General features: G+C 39.8%; 3 protein-coding genes across 6 annotated transcripts in view; 1 reads left to right on the top strand and 2 right to left on the bottom strand.

Annotated features, from left to right (window-relative positions):
- The window catches only part of LOC131677072 (RNA helicase aquarius), a 323,960-nt gene that overhangs the window by 120,514 nt on the left and 176,839 nt on the right, over positions 1-26,607 (top strand). The gene's annotated exons all lie outside the window — the stretch shown is intronic.
- The window catches only part of LOC131677075 (probable G-protein coupled receptor Mth-like 5), a 219,638-nt gene that overhangs the window by 118,322 nt on the left and 74,709 nt on the right, over positions 1-26,607 (bottom strand). The window lies entirely within an intron of this gene.
- Positions 16,265-26,607, bottom strand: part of LOC131677073 (cadherin-87A-like) — a 41,864-nt gene continuing 31,521 nt past the window's right edge. Inside the window, exons 7-12 of the mRNA XM_058956637.1 lie at positions 23,637-23,726; positions 22,305-23,465; positions 21,171-21,331; positions 20,861-20,962; positions 20,377-20,761; positions 16,265-18,866 (exon numbers count right to left, since the gene is read on the bottom strand). Of these exons, the coding sequence (XP_058812620.1) occupies positions 18,783-18,866; positions 20,377-20,761; positions 20,861-20,962; positions 21,171-21,331; positions 22,305-23,465; positions 23,637-23,726 (1,983 nt within the window). The 3' untranslated portion in view covers positions 16,265-18,782. The remainder of the gene's footprint in view (positions 18,867-20,376; positions 20,762-20,860; positions 20,963-21,170; positions 21,332-22,304; positions 23,466-23,636; positions 23,727-26,607) is intronic.

The following is a 26,607-nucleotide window of genomic DNA, read 5'->3' as shown; positions in this document are numbered from 1 at the left end:
TGCGGTGAACGCTCTCCAAGCCGAACCGCTCAATTGAAATCCAAAACTAAAAAGATGTAAAATGTACTGTACGTATGTAACTTTGTGAAGCAAGCTTTAAAGGTGTAAAATATGTTGAATCCATTTTTTTTTTCAATACCTCGATTCATTATTAAATGGTACGTTTTACGACCTTATTTTAAATATGAGCGCTCTTTATAGCGGAGCTAGAATTAAGCGTTGTATCACACTTATAATCGGCAAACATAAGGGCATGTTCAGGAGTGTTTTATTTTATATAGGAGTTTCAAAGTAGAACTGGAACTGAAACATTCACATCTCCAGCAGAGCGTTTTGTTTTATTATTTCGAACAGTTTTGTTTCAAAATTTAAAACTGTTATACGACGCCGTTCTATTTGTTGCTGATTTTAAAACACGTTTAGAACTGTGTTTTAAATACATGCAAAGTTTTCAGCAGATACACTTAGAACCGATAGACTGGGGAAAAATAAATTTGAATGCAGTAACGCTAAAGCCATGGCGAGACATCAATTTTAAACTGAATAGAACACCCGCTAAAACTGCTGCTGGGGACAGAAAGTTCCAGTTTTAAAATTTCCAGTTTTATATTATAGAACTGTCAAGATTATAAATCTTAATCCCTTAACGCACAAAGCGGTTTAGTCCAATTTTTCCTTTTTGGGAATTTATTGCATACTACCAGGCGTTTGGTTCTTAAACCAAAAGACAAGAGTTCGTCTTCGCTTTCTCGTCAGCAAACCAGAGCTATATTTGCTTCCCGGGACATCACTCGGGACATGTGGCTTTAGGCGTTCACATATGTCGTGTGAACTGTTTGGAATTTTTTGTGTCTAACTAGTGCTAATTTGGGTACTAGTTTTAGATACATCGTCTAACTAGACACCCAGATGGTGCTAGTTGCTGACGAGATGAATTCGAAACACAAAAAACCAAAACTTAATATAAATCTGAAACTGACACTCTCATGAACATGCTCTAATAATAATAACCTGTTAGACCCATCTTTCTGCTCTGACAGTATAACGCGTCTGTTGACTAATTAACTCACGCCCAACCTTCATTGGGATCCCGCTTAAACACTTTCACTACACTCTTGTGATCCCGATGACTAGTAGAACATCCATTTTGACCACACTTCTCCTTCCATTCGATGTTCAGCAATTGGCAATAACGTTTGATCGTACGACTAACCGTTGACTACACGATTTCGAGTTGTTTTCCGATAAGAAAGTTGAGGATTTTCCGTTGCTTTTCGAGTGATGCCATTTTTTACAATTTTCGAAAAACTGACGGCGAAAAAAAATCACTGTAAACAATATACTCTAAACCTCTTCTACCCAAATTTTCAAGAGAAATTACCCTATAAAAGGCATGTAAAATTCAAAACAAAACTAATGTTGATCAATATATTTGTCATGAAATGGGCTTATTTTGTACGCAATTTGCTGTTAAAATGAAAATGTTGATAAAGCCGTCTAAAATTGTGTAGCGGCATGTATTGGCTCCCGAGCCAAAAGACAAGAGTTCGTAATCGCTTTCTCGTCAGCAAACCTGAACCTCTGTGCTTGATTCCCGGGACATCACTCGGGACAAGTCAGTTGCTTTGAACGTTCACATGTGTCGTGTGAACTGTTTGGAATTTTATTTTGTGTCTAACTAGTGCTAATTTGGGTACTAGTTTAGATACATCGTCTAACTAGAGATGAATCACAAAAAATAAAACTTAATATATTTAAAGGAATTGTAAAAAAAATATTTTTTTTTTCATTCCCGGCCGCGAGGGGGATACCTCTTGTATCCCGTAATCCTCATCCATCCGGGACAACCGTTAAGTACTGCTTTAGTAAGGATTGTGTTCTTGCTTATTTTGTTTTGTGTTAATCGTCATGTTTTTATCCATAGCTACTTTTCCTTACTTGCTGTCAAACCTTCGCGATATATCTCACCTGCTCAGGTCTGCTGCAAATATTGTACCTTGTTGGTGCATGAACCGATCCGGGGTGTCGATCATAAGGATTTACATCTGTTTACAACCACCTTCGCCGGGCTTCTTATCGTTCTTAATGCTAGTCGTTCCTATTTATCTGCTAGCTGGTGCTGAGAACTTCTTAGCGGCAGTATTTCACCCTATACCGATGCCCATTTTCGCGATCCATTTCGCTGCCACTCTAATAATCATCGGCGGTAAAATTTCTCTAGACAACGATATCCCAATTTTCTCCAACTTCGTGTTTTTCCTCCTTAACTGCCGTTGCTAGCCCGCTGACCGACATCTGCTGTCTACTCACTACTTTTGCAAATATAGAAGCTCTCGAAACGTTAACCGATCCTTCAGAAAAGTCGTCAAACTTGACATACATCCCTTTCCAGCCACCCTCGCAAAGTTTCGTCCTTGGTTTCTTCATTGACTGGTTTCTAGAGTGACCGAACTCAAATGACATTTTATGTGTCCAAACGGTTTGCAGTATATTTTTTTCCTGGACAGGAAAATAATAAATTTGTAAAAGTAATTCAAAGCGCTCATGGGTGGGGGGTCGGTTTTGCATGACATGTCATAATTGTGCATGCAAAATTGTCTATACAAATAGAGCAACAATTTTAAACCTTAATTCATATCTTCGGTTTAATTTGGTTTAGAAACAATCGGTGAGATGCATTTTAAAGGAAATTGGTCAAGTAATCTAGGAAATATAATTGTTTTTGTTTACAGTGTTGCCAAGCATGCAGATTTTTTCAGTTTGAGAGCAAAACTACATTTTTCTCACAATAGATATATTTTTCTGTTGAAAATTATTATGCCAGACATTTTTACTCATAAAAAACATCAGTAAAACTTCAATACAACTAGAGCCTATCCCAAGATACAGTGATTTGAAGTAAAAAGCTCACAATTTCTCATCACGTTTTTCGCTATATTTCAGTAACAAAGCAGAATTTCAAAATCTGAAAACGCCACTTTGTATAGATTTTTCAGACAAATAATGCGGCATATCTTACTCAGATTACCCCAAAATGGCGTTTGTCATACGATACCACAACAGCGACGAAATGGTGGTCTGCAGTTTACAATTTTCACTACAATTTCACGTTGGGTTAAGTACGAGTGAAGCCAATCCAGAAAAGAACCTTGAAATTCAAGCGTACTTAACATGGAAACTGTTATCTGGTGATTAAATTTGTCAAAGGCCGCGGAGAAGTCGGTGTATGTGGCATCTACCTGTAATCGTGCTTGCAAACATAGACTCACAGGGAACAGACGTCCATTTTCTGCATTCAACTTGTGGAAAATCTCTAACGGTTTCGAAGGTAGTTTGGATATCTAAACCAGGTGCGCTACTGTCGTCATGTTTTTTTTGTGGCTGAGTGCGACAGAATTGCCAGCGGTTATTCCTCTACCCAGTCAAACTAGTCCGGAACCGATTCGGACTTCCAGCATGAATTCCAGCTCAAATGCGTCAACCGATAGAATCGGAATCGGTTGTTTTCTTTGAGCTAGATTCCATGCAGAATCCATCCAGGATTTCGAACCGGTTCCGGAATCGATTCGACGGATAGTTGGGATAGGTTGGTGTGGCGGCGCTAGTGTTTTTAGTATATTAATTCAAATGTTTACACACGTTTTTTAAATATTTTTGTTCGATCATGGATGTCTGTTCTCTGTGATAGACTGATGAAAGATGCGCAAGATATATTGTTTGTAGAAGTTGACCGTTTAGGCATAAAGCCATGTTGGGTATCGGATATGTAACTAGAGCAGTTATGAAACAAATATTTCAACGTAATTTTTCCCGATGAATTGCGTTCCTATCATCAATCATAAAGTGATTAAACTGAACTGTAAACAGTTATGACTTGATTGTACAGCTGCTATCGTTCGGCGGTCGTTACGCTACGTTACATAAGCAGGACATAAATTTTCCGCATCCTACAGCCAATATTAACACCCCGAGCGTCCCAACGAACTAGCCCTTCATCAGGAACCGAAAATAATTAGCCGAGAGATTATTGAAAATTAACAAATGTCAAACCTGCAATAAATAAAGCACAACGGACCGCATAAATTTAATGACACCCGGAGACCCGCAGGCACTGGACGCGCGCAGGGCGTCCTTTTGGTGCTGTTTAAGGTTCGCGAGCAAATGTTTCCCGGCTATGGTCTGTCACCAGCTGGTTTTTCATCACGAGCTCATATCGTATCGGATCCCTGGGTCGGGGTCTTGTTCGGACCGCAAGCTCCAGAGTCTCAAAACAGTGGTGAACGAGATTTTTATTCATTTAAACAAAAGCTGGCCACCGACTGGACAAATCAAGAGCGAGAGAGAAAGAGAGCCAGTCAGGCAGAAGGAGAGCGCAAAAACCACACTGAAATGATTTATGCTTTGGTGGGCTCGATTGTCTCCAGTCCATGGCTCCATTCGGTCAGTCCGTTGGAGTCGCAACCAGGCCCTGTGCTCTGATTGTTGATTACCCTTATTTCATAACCAAATGTCTCAAACGTGGTAATTTACATCCATTTAACGAAATTAATTTCTTCTTATTGGCGATGAAAATGAGCATTGCCTACATTTGTCGGAAGGCGAATGTGAAAGGAGTGTATTTTGAGAAATGGACCTTATCATGGCTGCTGGGTATTTGCAGCTGTTCTTGTTCGGCTAATTGCGCAATTGCTTTATTGTTGAATGGGCATGATTTTTTGTTTTACGGATGCAATCGAAATCCTGTGCAAATATTAGGTTTGTTCCAGTACACGGAAGTCACTCCAGAGTAAACAGGAGAAAAAAAATTCTTGCTCCTTTTTACTCCGGTTTGCTACCAGAAGAAGAAAAAAGAAGATAGTACAGGAACGATTTTCTCCGGAGTACTTCCAGTTTCTCCTGGTACTGGAACAGACTTATTTTCAATATGTTCCTGCAGTTCCTGCGATAGCGGTAACATGTGTGGTTACAAACTAGTTAGAATCGGTTGTGTCACTGAAGCCGGAATACTAACTGGAACCAGCCGGAATTCCGGCCCATATTCGGTTGAACTTTACTGGAAGGATGTGTAATTTTTAAGAACCCGCTAAACAAAACAATATTCCACAGTTTTCTGCACTTCTGATAGAAAGTGCAAAACCAGTGCTCTCCACTACACCTGAGCACATCAATCAAAAAGCCCACAAGTTTCAGACTGCAATGACAGATTTCATTACCGACGTGATCACTGACACTATTATATATATTGTCAGTGATCACGTCGGTAATGCAGTCTGTCATTGCAGACTGAAACTTGTGGGCTTTTTGATTGATGTGCTCTGGTGTAGTGGAGTGCACTGGTTTTGCACTTTCTATCAGAAGTGCAGAAAACTGGCTATGTTTCGTTGACACTTCTGCTATAAAGTGCCCTCCACTACTACATGAAAAATGGTATTGAACTACTCGGAGTTTTGACAAATGATCAGCGAATTTTGCGTATGTGAGAAAATGATGATACATATATTGCCTGTTTCGTCTATAGGTAGACATTCGTGCACATTTTGAAAGCAGTAAAATTCACTCGTTATTATTGCGAATTTTAACCCCAAATAGACTTACAACAAAATAATTTTGTCACACGAAAATATGCTCACACCGTATCTACCATAGTTTGGTTCTTGCAGTGGGTAACAAAAACAACATTTATCGCCATCTGAAGGATTGTGCTAAAGATAATCGGTTTGTTTATTTGCTATTCTCCGTGCAGTTTAACGTGTGAATATTTATTTTTCTACTTTCTAAATGTGCACGAATGTCTATCTATAGACGAAACAGGCAATATTTTGCTGTGAGTTTATTTGGAGGTAAAATTCGCAATATTACCGACGTTAGGTCGCCTCCAGAGGTGACTGCAGCCCAATGGTAACTAAGAGAAACGAAACGTCACCGTAAAATATTTTAATCATGATTTGGGAAATAGATCGTCTCATCGTATTGACCAAGATCGAGATAGCTGCTATCTACGTATATCGAAAAAGTGTTTTTCCCAATCAGAAACTTAACGGATAAGGCGCTTATACTAATACAAACCTCCATTTGATAGTCAGAGATCAATCAGGTAGCTCCTCACAGTAACAAGAATCGCATTTGATTTATTTGATTTCATAACAACTATATTGTTGAGAAGTCCTTTACATACAAACCTCAACTCCGGTTCGGTAGTCTGGCTTGATCGATTTGGTTCTATAAATTGTATCAGATACTGCTTATAAAATTCCGAATCGAATGGCTCTAATAAATATTGCAACCTGAAAGTCTGAATTTCGTTCGGTCATAGTGCGATCCGGAACCATACTCGGATTTGCTCGGCCACGACGATAGTGATGATGGCGATCCGTACGATATCAATAAAGTCATTTAAGTCAAGAAATCGTGATTCTCAAACGTTGGTTATGCAATAATCTTTGATCTATACAGCTGATGCGATAAGGTTTTGTAGGGTGACATAAAAATTATGAACCAATATATTTTCTTCTGTTTTTTTCCGTTACTGCGCCGTTCGTGGCATATTCGACCGTTCGGTTACATTGTTTTCAGGGAGAAGAAAGTATTTAGGGTAAATGCTCTCTATTTCATCTTAATTCTTTAATTCTTCTAAACGACATGAATGTATTAGTTTGCAGCGACTGCTAGTTATTTCATTTCAAAATTCAGTAATTAAGTTTTTTGACTTTCTAAAACAATGTAAACACGTCATCGTTTGACACTATCGATCTTCTTTGACAGTGAATTTAGCCACATGGGTTAGCATTTTTGACACTGATCCCATCAGAAAAAGGATAGGGATCAAGGTAGCTCAATGGAAGGTGTGGTCGTGATATTTTGGAAAATTTTTTTTTTGATTTCGCATACAAAAAAGTTAAAAAAATAGTTCGATTACGTATCTTTAACGTCAGCTGCATCAGAAAAAATCGGAAACAGCATATGACTTAATGACCCAATTGTATGCCACGTTATCATTGAAATAGTGTGGCATCTGATTAATGATATGATCATTTACCCTACTCTAAGAAAAGAAACAAGGGCTAAAGGGTTTAGCCGAGTGCATCTACGGAAACCAGAAGGCACGCCACCAGCGGGTGGCTAAATGATAAGATTTATTTACTTTAAGTTTAGTCTCGCAGGAAATTTATTGGCAACGATGTTTTTTTTGTTTGCTTTACTTGTGTTACTGCCAATTCCGTGATTCTGGTTGAGCGGCGGAAAAGTTAAAATGCAGCAGGCGGAAGTAAATTGCATTGACAAACGGCCAACTGCGACGATTGTGGCAAGTGAAAATATGTATTGGGAAAGGTGTGGTGGAATTGATCGGGTGCATTATACCCCACAAAAAATTGTTACCTACCACATCTTAGCTCCGTTATTCGCGAGAATTTGATGTCCTAATTAATTAGCCTTAATCCAATATTTTTCTCTGGAAACATATTCAAAACTTTTTATGAACCACCGGAAAACACACAGAGAAAGAATGACCGGAACGGTGAGAATGAAGAAACGGTGAAAATTCACTTTTTTATTGGAAACACTGAGAAAAGATATGTCCTCAAGTAGGAATCGAACCTGCGATCTCCCAGTCTCTGGTTGGGTGCGTTAACCATTCCGCCATCGAGGAACTGTGATGATGTCATCACATATTCCCAACAGTATCGTGATCACCGCCACTGCCTCCAATACCTCCTAATTGACCTATCGACCCCCAATGTCTCCTATAAGCAGATCGTCACCTCTTCCTCTCATCGATCGGGCAAAATCTCTCTCGTTATCTATTTTTAGGTCCAGTGGGCTGCGCTCAGGCTTGAGATATTTATTATCACTGTTTATCCCCCCTTAGCTAACTCAGTCGCCGCCAGACTTTGGCAACACCCAATTTCGCTGAATAATGGCTTCAACAATTCTTATTCCGCTTATTTTCTCGTATCAAAAGCTTCTTCACCTATCGTTGTTTGTTGGGTATTATCATTTTGTCATACTCCACTATACAATTAGACTGTGCACGCTGACGAAGTCGACTGATAAATCGATATGAAAATATATTTTCTGTGAACCGTGCTTACCAACATTGCCATTAAGCTGTGAAGCAATGCTATCACAGAGAACAGACATATAAGCTAGAACAAACTTTCCCGAAAAATCTGTGTAAACATTTAAATGAAAATACGTTGAAAATCACCGTCGCATACAGGTTTGTATGCGTGAGTCACTATTGTATCCAAGTTTGCATACAAGTCCCGTATAGCGATTGCTGGCCGATCGAAGCGCCGACCAGTGGCAAGTTGGTACTTGCTGTTGTCATTTCAAAGCGACAGTTTAATTTCTTACACAAGTTGAAAACTTTACTTGTATGTCTTGATAAAAGTCAATTTTTGTCGACTTCGTCAGCATGAACCGGCTAATGGGTTGTAAACACCAGTCATCATAAATAAATATTATAGCGCACTTCCCACTAACCAGGACTCCGTACTTTCAAAGTGCGAGTGATCAAACTGCTACTGAAAACTATGAGGTGTTAAAACACTTATCTAGCCAAATATGTCAAATGGTCCTAAGTGCAAATGACAGTTTCTCTTTGTTTACTTTCTCTTTCGCTAATAACTCGGCTGTTTATACGTTTGTTACTAAACTCTTAGCAGAATAAGCTAGTCGAAATCAGAGTTTTTCGATATATCCTGCAACAATATTGAAAAATTTTAAGATGACGCCGTAATAATCGCAAGAGAAAGTAAACAAAGAGAGGCTCTCATTTGCACTTAGGATCATTTGACATGTTTGTCGAGATATATTTCAAGTGATAGAGATGGTACTTTCATAGAAAGATCAGTCGAACTAACCAGTCTATGAGAATAGAATCCAGTTTTAAGTACCACAAGCAATAATGTGATTTATTTGTGATTTTGGTGTCGTTTTCAGAGTAGCCAGATGAATTTTTCGATAACAATATTGTCATCATAAAATAATTGTATTTCTATGTATTCAATAGGGCATTGCAAAAAAAACTTTTTTCTGAATTCTCAAAGGCCCCCCATTTGGACAATTTTAGACCCCCGCCCACTTCGCTTGAAATTTTTTGAAATTGGTACTATGGAAAAATATGGAGGAAAAATACATTAAATGCTATAACTTTTGAAGCAGCAATCAGAAAATTGCAATTTATACCTCTTTTGAAAGGAAATAATCTAAGTATTTGAATGAAGATATATTTGTTTCTTGAAAAATACGGAAAAGTGGGGTACTGGGTCATTTTGGCCCCAAAATCCCCTATTTTTAATGATTTTTCTGCTCCATGATGCAAATCATACATATTTTGTAGTTTTTCTAATGTGAAAAAATCTCAGAAATCGAACGGAACCCTTTTGATCTTAATTCGAATACGAGATGTTGGGGTTATAGGGCTTTTTGTCAGTCATATTAAATTTTATCATTTTCTCATGCATATATCTCTATTATTCTTCAATCAATTTTCATAAAATGTAACTTATTGAACGTGTAAAATTCTGAGGAATAAAACAAAAATAAAAACGTTAAAGGTAAAAATCAGAAACATCAAACTTTTTGATATTAACTCTACAAATCCAATTTTTTTCATTATTTGTCCTAATACCTCAACTTCCCCTATTTTTCCATGAATGAAACTTTTCTCATGTGATCCCTAAGCATATTTTACAGTAAAAGTAGTAAATTAAATAAGAATTTTGTTGTTAAATGGAGTTAATATGTGCGATTTTATGATAAAAATGTGAAATCGACACTATATGTCAGATAATTTAATGTTCCTGAATTTTGCCGGTAACGAATCTATTTTTGTTATAATCCTAAGAATTTTCCACGTTCAACAAGGTATAGTTTATGAAAATTGAGTGGAGAATAATATAGATATATTCACGAGAAAATGATGAAGTTTAATATGAATGTCAAAAGGCAATTTAACCCCAACTTCTCGTATTCGGATTAAGGTCAAAAGGGTTCCGTTCGATTTCTGAGATTTTTTTACATAAGAAAAACTACAAAATATGTATGATTTTCATCACGGAGCAGAAAAATCATTAAAAATAGGGGATTTTGGGGCCAAAATGACCCAGTACTCCACTTTCCCGTATTTTTCTAGAAACAAATATATATCCATTCAAATACTAAGATTATTTCCTTCCAAAAGAGGTATAAATTTTAATTTTCTGATTGCTGCTTCAAAAATTATAGCATTTAATGTATTTTTCCTCCATATTTTCCCATAGTACCAATTTCAAAAAATTTCAAGCGAAGTGGGCGGGGGTCTAAAATTGTCCAAATGATGTGAAATTTGGCATCTGAGCTTACTTTGACATTTGTCACAATATGAGAGGGGGGGGCCTTTGAGAATTCAAAAAAAAGTTTTTTTTGCAATGCCCTAGTATTCAATGCGGAATAAGAATTTGGATTATTTATGCGAGTTGAAGAGTTTGAAGCATGGTTTTAAGACAATGTTTGTCATAATGTAATACATTAAAAACGCTAACACTATATGAAAATTTCAAACAATATGTTCATTTCAAGGCTATAATTCAAACCAAACAGAATATGGAGTGGAAATGGTCGCTATAAAAAACAACTACTGGGAAGATTCGACAAAAAACGTTTTTTTGCATAATTAGTCTGTATTGTTGTTAGATTTTTTTTATTGTCGCCTTAAAACGGTCGTATTAATTGTATTCAATGCACACGCAATAACTAGCGGGTTTCCCCACTACTTGGGTTCTTGCTTGCCCGACAGGCCCTTTTGACAGGACGGCCTAGATACCTCTACGGGAAATTTGGGATGTTCGTAGCCCTAAAGAAAACACAAGGGAAACCAAAGTCTTTATATAGGGAGGTTCTAGCATGCGTCAAAAAGAAAACTGCCTCTGTGCTTGTATGTGTAACAGTTTCTTCAGCTAATTGTCAGGAATCAATTGCGAAGGACTCAAATGGTATGTTTCCCATGTTGATCGGAGATTTGTGCCTTGTATTGATTTGCTTTTTCATCATTTCACAGATGGGAAGGATTGGGGACGGGGGAAGGTGAGAAGCAAAGAAAATAAAGGGCGAACACGAAATTTAAATTTACCATTGGGTAAAAATCAACCAAATTTTGCACACTTTCTCATTGATGTGTATTGTTTACATGGTGTCAAACTCGAAGTGGTGTTTTTCGATTCAACGAAAATAGAGGTGAACCAACGCGAGTCGAGAGAACAAATTCTTTCCAAACACCTGGAATTTCTTGACCTGTCGCACCGGCAGTTGGAAAAAATGTTGAACATTCACCATTCAACCGTCTCCAGAGTGTTAAAGCGGTTCCAGGAGCGGTTGACGTTGGACCATAGCAAAGGAGCAGGAAGAAAACCGGGACCGGAGAACAAAAAGACGGAGGGAAAGGTGAAGCGGATGATTAAAGCAAATCCCAGAGTCTCAAGCCGTGATTTGGCTAAAAAGATCGGCATGTCGCAGAGCTACGTCCAGAATGCAAAGAAGTGAGCTGGACTACATACATACAAGGTACAGAACTTCCCAAACTGCGATGAGCGGCAACAATCGACGGCTAAAACTCGGGCACGGAAACTCTACGAGAAGATGCTGACAAAATATGGCTGTTTTGTGATGGACGACGAAACGTATATAAAAGCCGATTTTAAGCAAATTCCGGGGTTGGAGTTTTTCACCGGCAAGAGCAAGTTCTATGTGGACGACAAATTTAAGAAGAAGAAAATGTCGAAGTTCGCCTCCAAATATCTCATTTGGCAGGCCATCTGCTCTTGCGGACTGAGGAGTAAGCCTTTCGTGACAAAGGGCACTGTAGATGGCGAGATCTACAAATCTGAGTGCCTCGAGAAGAGCCTTTTGCCGTTTTTGCAGCAGCACGACGAGGCTCCGCTATTTTGGCCAGATTTGGTATCATGCCACTATTCTAAAAGTGTCCTGGAGTGGTATGAGGCCAATTCTGTCCATTTTGTTCCAAAAGACATGAATCCGCCCAACTGTCCGGAGCTGCGCCTGGTAGAGCAGTACTGGGCAATGATGAAGCGGGAACTTCGGAAGAGCAAGAAGACAGTCAAAGACGAGAAGGACATGTTAAGAAAATGGAAAAAAAACTGGTACCGGATGACACTGTAAAGACTTTGATGGAGGGCATCAAGCGAAAATGCGTTCAATTCTACACTCAAGGCTCCCTCGATTAACTTTTCTTTTGATTTGTGAAGTAAATATATGTATAAAACAACCCTAAAATTTTGGTTTGATTTTAAACATTATTAGAAAATTGGCATGACATTTTCGGTGTCGCAATAATTTCGTGTTCGCCCTTTAACGACACTACAATTAACACAAAGCATTCTGCACCCCCGGAAGCATGTTGAACGATCTGCAGGTGCTACAATAGCAACTTCCAGCCCCGGAGGGATCTGAAATTTTAATCACGCGAATAATACTCAGCACACTGAATAGTAGCCATTATCAATAATTGAGTTTGCAATGTCCAGTCACTGCCCTGTCTAGAATACTGCAGTTGTGCTTGGAAAAATGCAGCAAATTCTTTGACATTTTCGGACTCACATCCGCTAGAAAAGTCTTTGTTTGAACGCAAGTTTGCAAGCTACGCCAATGGTTGGCATGTTTGGATGCAGCCCAAGAGCTTGTGCTTGTGCTTTATCCAACTTATCGAAAGTGATACCAACGAAGTCAGTCGCAGCGCCAGCTCTAGCCAATTCGTCCGCCCATTCATTTCCAGTAATACCGGAATGACTGGGTACCCATAGAAAGTAGAAAACATTTGAAATGCTAAGTTCTTCGATTTGAGTTCGACATGTGATTACTAATTTCGATCACGAATCTGCCGAACTAAGTGCTTCCAACCTTCCGGAAGTCGCGCTAGTGCACTGAATGCACGCTACTCTGAAAATCTAGCGAAATCGTTTTAGCGCACCAGCGGCTGCTCGTTCAGTGGGCCATTTGCGCGACTTCCGGAGGGTTAAATATTCTTGATGGACCCTGTTTGTTGGCGGAATATTCGAAATGAATCTGGGGCGACATTATGGAACCATTTCGACTTTTTCATACAAGCTTGCATACAATAATCCTTTCGTTTCGAGGTGCATAATGTTACCCCTGGTTACGTGCTTTTGAAGAAAAGGCTATGCATGCAAATTGAACCAGTCCGTTTTTTTTGTTAATTGGTTTTGTTATCTTCTAGATAAATCATCATCATCGCAAATTCCCTGTTGAAGTGTCGATTGTACGCCACACAGAATCGCAAAGATTTCTGCTTGGAATACGGTACAGTATCTAGCAAGCGAATGAGATTGGTTTAATCTCATTTCACGATAATAGACACCAGCACTGGCTCGGCCCTCCAACAAAGAGCCGTCAGGAGAACAAACTACGTTATCTTCAAGTTGTCGCTTCAAGACAGACAACCATTTCTCGCGAGGAGGAATTTTCACATTGAAAGTTTTGAAAGGAAAGCTACGTGTAAGGTCACTGGGAGCAGGTATATACTTATCCCAAGTAACCATTTGGGGCCACAGTCTTGTTTGGTTACTAAGCACGATCTATTGGGTTACTGTTCCAGAACCCACTAACCTTTACACGGTATGCACAAGAAAGTGTTTCTTGTTTCAGAAACACATATAGTGTTGTCGAGAACGCACCAATCATCGCCATCAAGACCATCCTCTGAAGATGGTTTAACTTTGATTGGATTGTCATAACTTATTCCCTCTCCCACCAAGCAAGCCACCCGTGTGACAGTATTGGTCTAACTAGATCCCCTGAATATGATTGGGTTTGAGTCCCCAAGATTTGCCGAAAGCTTGTCTATAGTGGCCGAAGGCCTTCCTTCTTGATCCTGAAATCGATGTGTCGAATTAGGTTTTGAATCAAGAATTACCCCAACGTACTTAACTTAATCTAAGACAGTAATTTCAGAGTCAAAAAACTGCAATGGACGAGCACCACTTGTAATCCTACGTTGCACCATTGATATTTTATTTGGATTAACTGATAGTCCAACATGAAGACACCATTGCACAACAATGCATAAGGCTTGTTGCATCAAATCAAAAAGTGTGTTGATGCAAATACCGGTGATCATTATATGATAAACTTCCGTGAAACCATACGTCGGAAAGCCAAGCTCATTAAGTTTCCTCAACAAGCCATCGGCGGCAAGGTTCCATAGAAGTGGTGACAGCACACCACCTTGAGGACATCCACAGACACTTAGTTTCCTTATCTCTGCTTGTTTTAACGATGAGCATAGATGTCGGTTGCTAAGCATTGCGTGTATCCAGTTCGTTGAAGATACTCCATGACCTCGTGCTACTTTCAAAATGGCCTCGAAAGACACGTTGTTAAAAGCACCTTCAATAGCGAGATAAAACTCCTTGCTTTTGTGAAAAAGCTTTTTCAATGTTGTAAACAACATTGTATAACAGGATGGTAGTAGACCTCCCGGATCGGTTCAATGCTCTTTGCCTCCTCATAAGTGACGCGGCCTCCTTTGGAAATGATTTTACTGCTATTTCTCGCCACGCTAATGGAATGTAGCCTGTTGCAAGACTACAAGTAAGAACCATTTTCAAAATATGCTTGAAGTGTTCATATCCTCTCTGTAGTAGAACTGGAATGATTCCATCTTTTCCCGGAGACTTATACGGAGCAAAACTTTCAATCGCCCATTTGATCGATTCGGATGTCACAATTCTACGATTAAATGCCCAACAATCAGAACTACCTGAAAAGAACTCAGAGGCAGTCGTCAGTGACGGCTCCGTACAGCCTGGAAAGTGTGTGTGTCAAAAAGACGGCCGAACAATAGACGTATTTCTTATGTTGTTAATAGTCATATTTACCGTGACAGCACAATCGCCGGTTTAAAAGTCGGATCTAAGACATGCGTCAATAGCACTATTGGCAAGTATACATGCACGAGGCATTTCACGTAGATTTGTCATACCATTTTTGTTGAATGCTACGAAGACGGGGTTAATCAGCTTTCCAACATAGAAGTTTTCTTTATGGAAATACGGTTCTTGAACCAAAGCTATGGAAGCTTTTCCTTCCTGCACAAGGCGGGACAGATTCATAGTTGCTGAGCGTTTAGGAGATTAATCATACTCGATTACAACACTACACATTTCATCATAACCAACCACGTTGGCTTATAATCGCCTAAAGCGAACCACGAAATGGGTATCAGGGACATGACCATCATTTGAATCCCACGATTTACGAAGAAACAAACGTCCATTATATCAAAGATTCACATAACAGAGGAAGGGTAAGACCCACGACACTCCGTGTGCGACTGGCATATTTTAGCCCTGCCAGCCATTCAGTCCTCGGCACTGACAAATACCTCTACTTGAGGACTTTAAGTTTTAAGTTGCCTCTTACGACATGAATGCAGGAACCCAGTGGATCAATTCTTGGCTGAGATACTTCAACCCGCCGGGTGCCACACTGCCTCTATGCTATGTTTTGTACAGAGAAAGATAATAGACTGTTACCAACCTCCTACAGGACCACATCCAGTCAGATTATTTGAAAGTGCGGGGTCCAGGTTAGTGGAAAGTGCGCAATAACATCCTAGTCTATAGTGGATGAACAGTCCAAGTACTCATAACTTAAGGTAATGCAGATGACCAAGTTACCACAAAGCTGACAAAGGAATGTTCATTTTGCCATCATAAAATGGCTCAAGTTAGTACCGATTTTCAATGACATAAAGTACACAGCTTTAAACATCATATTCGCTGAACCTTTGCTCGCCTTTATTTCCCACTGGGGTTCATGAAACCTTTGATCAACATTGCGGGCGTTCGATTGCAATTAATCTCGTTCACGAATTAAACATGCATTTCGGTGTGGCACAGTCTATCAGTCCCTTTTATTGCCACTTGCCACAATACAAGCATGAATTGGTGAAATTGGCAGCGTTATTTATTGAGTGCAACAACTCATTTTCTCAGTTGAACCCGCGTGGGGCTAAATAGTATTGGCAAGCACACTTGGGCTGCAGAGATGGTTTAATTATTCTCATGAAAATGTTCAAATATGTATTGAAAACTTTTCACCTGCAGTCGCAAGGAGTAATTTCTTCAAGCAGTGTAGTGTTTGGCAGACTAACAATAGCATTCGTTTGATTGAAATATTTGTCAATGAGGAATTCTTACATCTCGATCGGTCCAGGGTCATTTCTTCAGAAATAAAAGACACAAACTATTTTACTAAAAAGTTATGTATTGTTTCCTGCTCTATTCTAAATGGTATGTTATTCCTTCCAGAAACCATAAATCTTTTAACATATGTTAAGATCGCACAGTGCCTGCAGCAAGCAACTAGCATTTATTTTCTTGCAGAGTTCATCCAAAATTCATCGATCAATTGTACAACTTTGCTGCTATTCCTGTTTTTAAGAACAATCCTTCTTCCAGCGTGACTTATCGGCCATTAATTTGTACATTAGTAAATTAAGTTCTTTCTTATCTTATTTCCCTCAAAATCGTTTTAAATGACTTCAACTATCCGCTGCAAGTTTCCAAAACAATTGAATAACATCTACCAAGAAACATTAATGGCGCATCGTAATTTATTTTCAATAATTTAAACGTTTTCATGCTTTAACTAAATTAAATTATTTACAATTGTTCAACGCTCATCTTGCTACATTGGCGGTCAGTATAATCCTTTCTCCGTTTCACTCGGTTCTGATTGCGTATTGGGCCGGGCCAAAATTACCGTTGGAAAATGTTTCAATCTTTTTTTTCATCAATTAAATTTCTTAATTGGACCTGGCTGGTAGACTCATCATCGGAGAACACATCCGCCAGCGGTATGATTGTAAATAAACACAAAAGAATGTGATATCTGGACGGTTGGACTGAGCGAACGTAATGGGTTCAATAATATGTAGTTCGAAATCGAAAGCTCTTTCGAATGTAAATCATTGGCTGAAGTGTAAATACATCCGGTTGTTGAGTTGTTCATTGCCATTATCTTTGTTTGGAACATGAATGGACACGGAATGTTTCTGGTGCCGTTCTTCTGATATTGGATCCAGACATATTAAAACAGCAATTTAAGGCAGTCAAAAACACCGCCTCGTTTTGCAAGAAACACCATGTAGGAGATAGTTTTTACCTAAGATATTGTTTAATCAAATATGTTAACATCTTTCAAGACTAATTTTGTTAAATGACGTATTCAAAAAAGGCATGTAATTTTCATTCGATTATTTTTTCTTGTTGATAAAACAATTTAATGCCAAATAACACTTTTTAAGAGCTGGCGTCGTCTTACTAGTTTCAGTCTTGAAGTTTTTCGAGGAGTACCTTAGTTCCACTTTACATATGAGCTCACTTTAAAACACTTATGACCGATTTCTTCATCCTCGCTTAACGTTTAAGCCAGGTTTAAACGTACTGATAAGCCTGGTTTAAAAAAGAAATCGGGCCTTAAGGGCAAAACAAAAATTAGAGCATAATTTATCTCCGAGAAATGCTAGTATTAATATTCTGGAACTTGGTCAAATCTCCTTGTTCTTGTTGAAAAATTTGAGAGCCTCTGGTTCTATGTATACGTTAACATTGTATGAGCTATATTCATATCCATTGGTCGCTTCAATTTTGTTGTGGCTTATGCAAAAAATAAAATTACAAATTTTGCCCTTATTTAAGATTAGGACTTAAAGAAAAGTGTCATAATACATTTTGATGATTTTTTCCCATGATAACACTCCAATTTGAAAATAAGTAAATGTTGAACAAATTTGGAACAGAGTGTTAGGGTGGTCCAAGGAATAAGTGGCTTCGTAAGGCGATAATTTTCCCACCTTATAGTACTCACAAACATGTACAAGTAAATATGTAGAACAGTTACTAATTCAACTATCTAGAGGTATCGTTTTATGAATATTAATCTATGTCTGGATCTCGCAAACAATTGCCGTGTCTATTCATATTATGCTGAATTAAAATATCATATATTCTTACTCTTCCACTCAGAGTTACAAGTTTTTTGTAGCTTGTTTGATTTTATGTGTATATTACTTCAAATTGCCATTTTACCATAAATTTTCTAAAAAATACATAAAAAATTCACTAATATAACTACACTACAACATTAAAAATAAAATTTGTTGTCAGCATTTTCGGTCAGCTCAGGAGTAAAATCAGCGAAATTTATCGACCTGTTATCTTAACGAAGTCTATGCATAACTTAACATAGCTCATATCAAATACACCTCATTCTTCGCGCTGCAGGTTAAATCAACATCATCTCATCATAAATACTACGTCTTGAGATATTCCCTATTTATTGTCTATCAAAGTTTTGTTGCCTCGTTCACAATCTCAAAAGTCTGATGTAAAAGGAGTCAATCTATGCGTCCCATTTCGATGGTTTCACATGGTATCCTTCACTAAGGTTGCCTTGAGTATTCAACACAGTATAACAAATTGAGCATTCGTGGGTCTTTTGTTTTTATTTTCGCATTCCTAATTTCCTGTTGTCAACTTGGTTCAACTTGGCATTGTGGGAGGTCCTCCTTACTCTCTGTTAGTGTTACACAATGACACAGAAATACTCCACGATGGCGCTTAGCTATCGAAATTTTCCTTCAGGGAGCGCTGCCTGCCTATTACAAACCTCATTTACGCACTAATGATATCTACTGCTAGCTGTGTGGGTTTTGTTTTAAACTAAATACTACAGTGTGGAATGTTCTAAAAAACTTGTTCTTAAATTAGTTCCGTCACGTAGTCCGGTTGATCTCCGCCGGTTAGCTGCTGCACCTGAAACGTTGACCCTCGGAATTCGTACATCTGTGGAGAGTGAAAACAAACAGGAATTATTGCTTGCTGCAAATGGATGGTGTTTAGCTGATAAGCCATGCAGAAATGTAATTTTTATAACAATTAGGGCCGATTTCTTCACCCTCGCTTTGCGCTTAAGCCAGGTTTAAACGTACTGGTGAACCTGGTTTAAAAGTTAAGCGAGGGTGAAGAAGTCGGTTGGGGGGGGGGGGGGGGGGGGTAGGGGCGGTCCACAAGGTGGGATGGATTCATAGCTACTGTACGTTTATGCTGAAGATTAATTTGTGCTACTCTAACCATACTCGACCACAACACTACACATTTCATCATCAGCACTTATTGTACAGCATCTAGAAGTTACCGAATAGGTTGGTTTATAATCACCTATACTGCCGCTATACACATAAATGTCCCATGTGAGATTCCCTATACACATGGGACAATTATGCGTAGAACGGTAGTGTAGCGAACCCCGAAATGGGTATTAGGGACTAACCATGATTTGAATCCCACGGGTTATGAAGCAACAAACGTTCATACTCCATTATCATCTTTTAGTCCGGCCAGCCCTCGGCATGGACAAACACCTTCAATTAAGGACTCATGTTTTATGTCGCCTCTTACGATACGGGAGCAGGAACCCAGTGGATCCATTCTCGGCTCAGATTCTTCAACCGGCCGGATGCCATACGGCCTCTAGGTTGGTTTTGTCCGGAGAAAGGTAATAGGCTGTTCTCCAAGTGAACTACAGCCGTACAAGCAAACCAATTTGAATACAATTCTCTATGCGAAAAGAAAAACACTCGAATCGAACAACTGACTGCGCGCGGTCCGTCGTTCGTTGAAAAACAGGGTGCGCCAAATCCAATCGATCAACAATGGTTTTTATTAGTGAAAAATAAAGGCACTCGAGCTCCATTTACAAATGGACGTGGCTTATCTGTTTTGAAATGATATTATTTTTAGTATTTTGGGTGATTGATTGCATCGGTCCTGGATAAGCCAAAGACTTTTCATTTATTACAAATAAATAACTATGTAAGGGGTCACTGTCTTACCCTATTTTCCATTAGATGCAAAAGACTCCAAATTCTAATGGTGGTGATCCGAAACACTTTATTTGATGGAGATGCAAATATGCATATTAAATGGAGACGCGTGGTATTTTTTCGTCTACAAAACATTGCAGGTATATACTTGTCAACATAATAAAAACTATTTTTGGAGTCATTCTGTTCATTTATAGCATCTGGATGTGACTTTATTTTTTATTATTACTTTACCTCTATAAGAGTAAATATCTGTGAAACCCCATCCATGCAAATTTAAGAAGGATGAATAAAAAAATCTGAATCGGACTACATTGTGTTCTATTGCGGATGACCCGTACGGCCAAACAAATGAATAATATAAATAAATACATTGTATTCCTCAGCCAAAACTCTCCCATATCCGCGAACGGAACGCCATAAACAAATTACTCGAAACAAACGCATCGATAAATCGTGCCCCAACTCACCGATGGTGCTCTGCTATTCCGAAGCGTCGCATAATCCGACATCTCTCCGCTCAGTCCAAGGCCACCGGTGCCGGCAGTTACGAGAGCACCTCCTCCGCCACCACCGGAACCACTACCGATCCCACTGCCCAGCACCGTGCTCAGAGTGGACGCGAAATTCCGCGGCTGTATGGTAGCGTACGTATTGTCACCACCACCTTGGGACAGTTCGTAGGAATCTCGCCGGTCCAACCCCAGTACCAGAGCCTGCTCCTGATTGATTGAGGATGACGTTGTGTTTGCACTGTTCAGCTGCTGCTGCTGTTGCTGATGCTGCTGTTGTGTTAGTTCTGGTTCCGAAAATACTTGCATCGTCAGCTCTTGCTCCTCATAGAGCTTTAATTTTCTGTTTCATCGTAGTGCCGGAAAGAAACGAAAGTCCAAAGTGTATGGGTTAACAATGAAAGAGGGAAAAGAGTCCGTAAATAGTGTACTATTGACTTACTGCTCAATCCAGAGTGGATTCTCTGTGGTATTCAAATCCTCGATAATCTGCTTTTTGATTAGGGCATCCTTTCTTCTGGTCTCGCTTGGAATCGTTATGACCCTGTTGGGATATGGGATGGGAAAAGTGCGATGATAGTGTTTTCAGTCAGTACCAGGCTAGGATATAGTTAGCTGGGAGCTATCGGGGCGGAAGCGCTCAAATAATTAACGCTAGGGGAATGCTAAATACATCAAACCGGGTATCTCCCGCATTGAACGTTCCCCATCGCATTGTACTTGGTAACACTTACGTGGCAGATTCTACTTACCAGTGCTTGAGACAGCAGCAAAGGACAATGAAGCTCACTGCACCAACAAACAATACTATCAACAATGCGATTATCGCTGCCAGGGCCAGATCGAACTCATCCTGCACGCTGGTTGCATAAGCCGGGACCACGTTTTCAATCGAAAAGCCAGCATTGTAATCCTAGGACGAATGGGACAAGCAGATAAAATGCATTCATTGGTTAGGTAGGTGTGGAATAATATGAATGGAATGTAAGCACCGTTGCATTGCCAGAAGATCAATGCAATGTTGTTTAAACGGGAGACGAGACGAGGGGTGCCATAGATGGAACTTTTGGGTCTGATGCTGTTCTCGTCTATGCAGTTTGCAAACTGTAAACGCAGTGGGAGTACAATGTACGACATTAGGTTGTCAGGCTTACGGTATAATACAGATCAGTGAATCATTCGAAAAATGCTATTGTACAGAACGTGCATCTGTTTGCTTTTCTTTGTGGTGATCATCTCGACAATAATACTTAATGCTCAACAAACTTTGGTTGGGAGTGTTCAAGAATAGAACGCTTGGTGGTATGCGAAAGAAAAAAAATGGGTTTAGCTTTGTCACCGGTTTATCCATATAAAACCCTTATTAAACTCAAAAAGAAGAATATTAGTAGATTTAGGGAAATATTTACGGCTCTACAGTCAGAATAAAATTGAACATAACGTTTTATAACGTCCAAACGTTTCGACCGTTGTTTTCGGTACGAACATAACGTTATAAAACGTTATGTTCAAATGTTATTCTGACTATAGAGCCGTAAATATTTCCCTAGAACAAAGACAGTCGTAAAACACCAAATATATATTAGTAGATTTATTTATAAGGGCAGGTCGATAGTTTTACCAGGAACTATTTTGCGTAATTTAAAATGATTCCTTAAGAAATTAACTGATATTCTTTCTTCAGAGTTTAATAAAGGTTTTATATGGATAAACTGGTGACAAAGCTAAACACATTTTATCCTACGGACAGTACTATGCGTTTTAAACTTATTCACCAAAATCTCTTGAACCTTTCCTCTTAAATTTTTATACTATGTAACTACATATAGAAAATCGATGAAAATATTATCTTTAGGAAAATTGTACTCCAGTCACCATCAGCTTACCTGCAAGAAATCATATTTAGCGTCGATTTCCCTCAGGACTTCTTCCACCGGAACAATCATCTGCGTGGTCATGTCGATTGCGTGGAAGTACATATCACACCAATCCATTCGTATCCTGCCCAAACTATCCACATGGTAGCGAATTTCATCCACCACTATGAGCTTCTGGGTAGCATTGGACAGCTCAGATATGATCTCGTCTCGCTCCATGTGCACTTCCGAGGGTGGCCTGGACAGAATTACTCGCACCAGTTGCTCCGGATTGAAAATCCAAACGTACACTTTAGCAGTTGCGACTCGCTCGGGGGACTCTACCTCTTTGGCAACGACTTCCAAAATGAACCTATCCTGGTTATATTCAGCCATGTAGTTGGCCGTAGTAATCCGACCTTCCTTGCCTATTGCGAAAGGACTGGGAACGATGCTGCCGGTTGTCTTCAGAGCATTGTATTTGTACAAAAAAGAACCACTGATGAACAATTCCATTGTAGAATTTACTCCTAAATCTCGATCGGTTGCGTTCACAACCGTTACCAACTCGTTAATTGATGCTTTCGAACTGATCCCTGCGTAGTAAATATCCTGCTTGAATACAGGCGGATTATCGTTGACATCCAGCACTGTAATCCACACTTTAGCAACCGTACTATCTCTTTCCAGCTTCTTGATAGACATCATCATCCTATCTCTCGCAGTAATCAACAGATCCGGCTTTTTGCTAGCTAGTATGTACAAAGCGTACACATCCGATTCTTCCCGATCCAACGACTTATTTGTGTAAATATCGCCCGTAATTTTGTCCACGTAAAATCCCCCATCTTCGTTACCCAAAAGTATGTAATAGTAGATTTTCGGATCGGTACTATCATAGAAAGCCTGAATCTTTCCGATTCGGATATCCCGCGGACTGTTTTCCGTGATAAAAAATTTGTATGGATTTGAGGCGTCCGGAAATTCGGGATGATTCTCGTTTACATCGACCAGCAATACCGTTAGGAAGCGCAGCGTTTCGAACCAAGCCGGAGTGCCCTGATCGCGGGCCACGAGGATCAACTCGAAGCGAGACTGTTTCTTTCGATCGAGCGGTTTTCGAATGCGCAGTTCGCCGGACATCTCGTTGATGGCGAATTCGTCCGTTTGCTGAACGTTCTGATTGTTGACCTGGCGGGATGGACAGAAAGTCATTAATATCTTGTTGGTTTAAAGGTTTATTACTGCCGTGATTTGCACAATATAGGTGCTGTTACGCATATCACGACAGTGTAGTGCAAGACTTGTGTAGTTAATGGAGTTTACAAGTGTATTGCAGTTTTAAAATAATTTGATCCTGACCTGCAAATGGTACAACACTTTTCCATTCGTTCCGTCGTCGTTGTCGGTCGCTTTCACTGTCATCACGAGATAATCCGTCATGGCTAAATTCTGTAAGGCAAAAGAAGACAAAAATTCAGAACAAAATTAAGATTTATAAGTGTTACACGGTGTGCGTTGTTTTACTTGACAAAATTATCGACCTTAAAATGTATATTCGTATTTTGATAGAAAATTCGTTCAGCTGGATAATGATCCCACACCCAAATAATAAAAAATCGCCTTCCCAGAGCCTAATCAGGAACGTAATAGAACACCTTTGAAAGATAATGGAAGATGCAATAGATGGATCAATGGATGATGCCAGTACCGTCGTTACACATGAGCATGGGCCACAGGACCCTGGATTTTGGGGATGGATATAAATTCAATTAGCTCAACATTACTAAGTAGGAAAAATTATGAAAATTTAGAGCTGTAGTACTGAAGTGAGAGCAACGGTGTGAAATATACAGATCGGAAAACCAGAAGTGGCAGAGTCATTAGAAACAAGCTAAAAATTTTATGGACCGCCTTGCGGTAGGAGTCAAGCAGCTTAGGGAGAGTTACTAAAAATCGCTCAAGTCTACTGGGATTAAAACTAGACGAGCTGGGGTGAACAGCAGTCAGGCTTACTAGTTAACCACTGACCCCCTCTATAAAATGTGAGTAGGGAGACGGTTACTATTATTTAAAATGCATTGGTTTGTTTTCAACGACTTTTGTGCCGCTCATAATGCACGAGTGCACAAAACGTCTATTGAACTCACTAATAAAAAAACTACCTCTACAAAAATCGTGCAAAAGGGAAAATATTACAAAGAGCCGTTATTTCTATTTCTACAGCGAGGATGAGTTAACCTCAAGTCGATATGTGCGCTTAGAATCAACCGTATACATTACTGATTAACGATTGATTTTTCGTAGTCCCGACTTAGACCAGCACTGTGTGCGAGGTGGAATAGATGATCAAGGTGAAAATGGAACTTGTACTTACAGAAGTTTCACACATACAGCTATATCATACGAGACAAGTAGTACCAATAATGTTCAACGCCTTAGGGTGCTTACAGAGTGGCCGCGAGAAGCTGAACATGGGCTGGCACTGACATTAAAATGCGAGATGCGAGAAACCTGCTTGCAGCATATCAAATGGAACCTGTCAGAGTAAAAGCAGGCAGTCGGCGCCGATCCGCTCAGCTTTCACTCTGACATCATCCCTTTGGTTTGCAGCAAGCAGGTTTCTCGCATCTCGCATTCTAATGTCAGCGCCAGCTCAGCTTCTCGCCGCCACTCTGTAAGCACCCTTAGCCGAGACAGAAAGCTGCGTAGCGAAGAGCAACATGCAACATGACGTCGAATAGGAAAACGCTACAATCAAGATCCCCGTGTATATGGACCTTAATATAACGAAAATTCGGCTACACGATTTGACACCTCGTACTAGTACGGATTATTATAAAAGATTCATGTAGATGTATGGAGAAGTGGAATCCATTACAAACGACACTTGGAGAATTTTTTCCCTGGCGTTCTCAACGGAGTTCGCGATTGCTGCTGAACCTACCTGTACCGTCTTACTTGACTTTCGAGGACAGAATATCTCAAAGTGTTAGCTACAAATGTTAATGAAGATCCTATGCACATACCCTGGGCAGATGTCTACGTGACAGTTCTGTAATCAGACAGAAAATTAATCTACGACTAACACTACCAAACAGCTTTCGATACCTGCTGATATACCACAGACAATGGGCCAAACAATAAATACCGGATAAACAATATTCCACGGTAGTCAATAGATAACATACCTAGGGAAGAAATAAATAAGGAGCCATCCAGTCACCCGGAAACACAAAAAGCACCAAACATGTAACAGCGAAAATCAAAGCCCTGGCGACGACAACATCTGCAAGCTGTTGGCAACGTGGCGGATAACAAGGCAAAAGCTACAATCGCCCAATTGATTGACGACAACCAGCACGGGCTGATCCGTGCGGCTAGAACAGCAAAGGTCACGTCGGACGCCGCGCCGCCACAAACCTTCACCAGGACGAAACATCTTTCGTTAGTCCGATTCGTTTGATGTTGGATCGAATCAACGATATTGTTGGACGTCGCACCCCTCGGAGTAACGTCAGAAGAAGTAAACAAGAAATAATCAGCTGATCAGAAACGTCTCATGGATCGCCTAATTGTTAGTCGCGATGCGCGATTCATTGAGGATACGCCGAAAATACGAACCAGGAATGTCGGCCAACAAAAAAAACCGGACATTGTCCCCAACAAAGAAGAGACAATAATATTCTACGAAATCGAGTGCAAGAAGAGTCCGAGTGCGCGACAAACTTTCCGTTCTGGTTTTGACGACAGATGTTCTTGATCGTGTACCGAGAAGATCCGGACGAGCAACGAAGGGAATACCGTTTGGTACGATTCGATGAGGTAACAAGCGTAACCAATCATTACTTCAACGAGTCACGATCATGCGATGAGGCAGTTCAAAGACCCGAGAAAGCTGCCTGATAGGTAGTCATGAAGCAGAAGATTGATTCACTCGCAGAGAACTAGATTTGGGAACTGGTGCAATTCCCGCTAGAAAAAAAAAACCGTGAGCTGTAAGTGGACCTTTAAATAGAAAGGGAGCGAGAACAGCCAGGTCGTGCGATACAAAGCCAGGTTGGTTGCACGAGGATTCTCACAAAGATACAGCACTGATTACGACGAAGTGTTCGCACTAGTAGTCAAGTAAACGACTCTGCGAACACAACTGACGATCGTGGTTAGAGACGGTATAGACATCAAGGGCGCTTACCTCTACGCGGACCTAGACGAAGACATATTTATGAAGCAGCCTCCCGGGTTTGAGTCAGACACCAATTTGGTGTGCAAACTGAAGCGCAGTCTCTACGGCTTAAAACAATCCGCCCGAGTTTGGAACGTCAAAATTGAC

The sequence above is a fragment of the Topomyia yanbarensis genome, chromosome 1 (assembly GCF_030247195.1).
Source record: "Topomyia yanbarensis strain Yona2022 chromosome 1, ASM3024719v1, whole genome shotgun sequence".
NCBI lineage: Eukaryota > Metazoa > Arthropoda > Insecta > Diptera > Culicidae > Topomyia > Topomyia yanbarensis.
The sequence above is the reverse complement of the archived record's forward strand: the minus strand, read 5'-3'. Positions and strand labels throughout refer to the sequence as shown.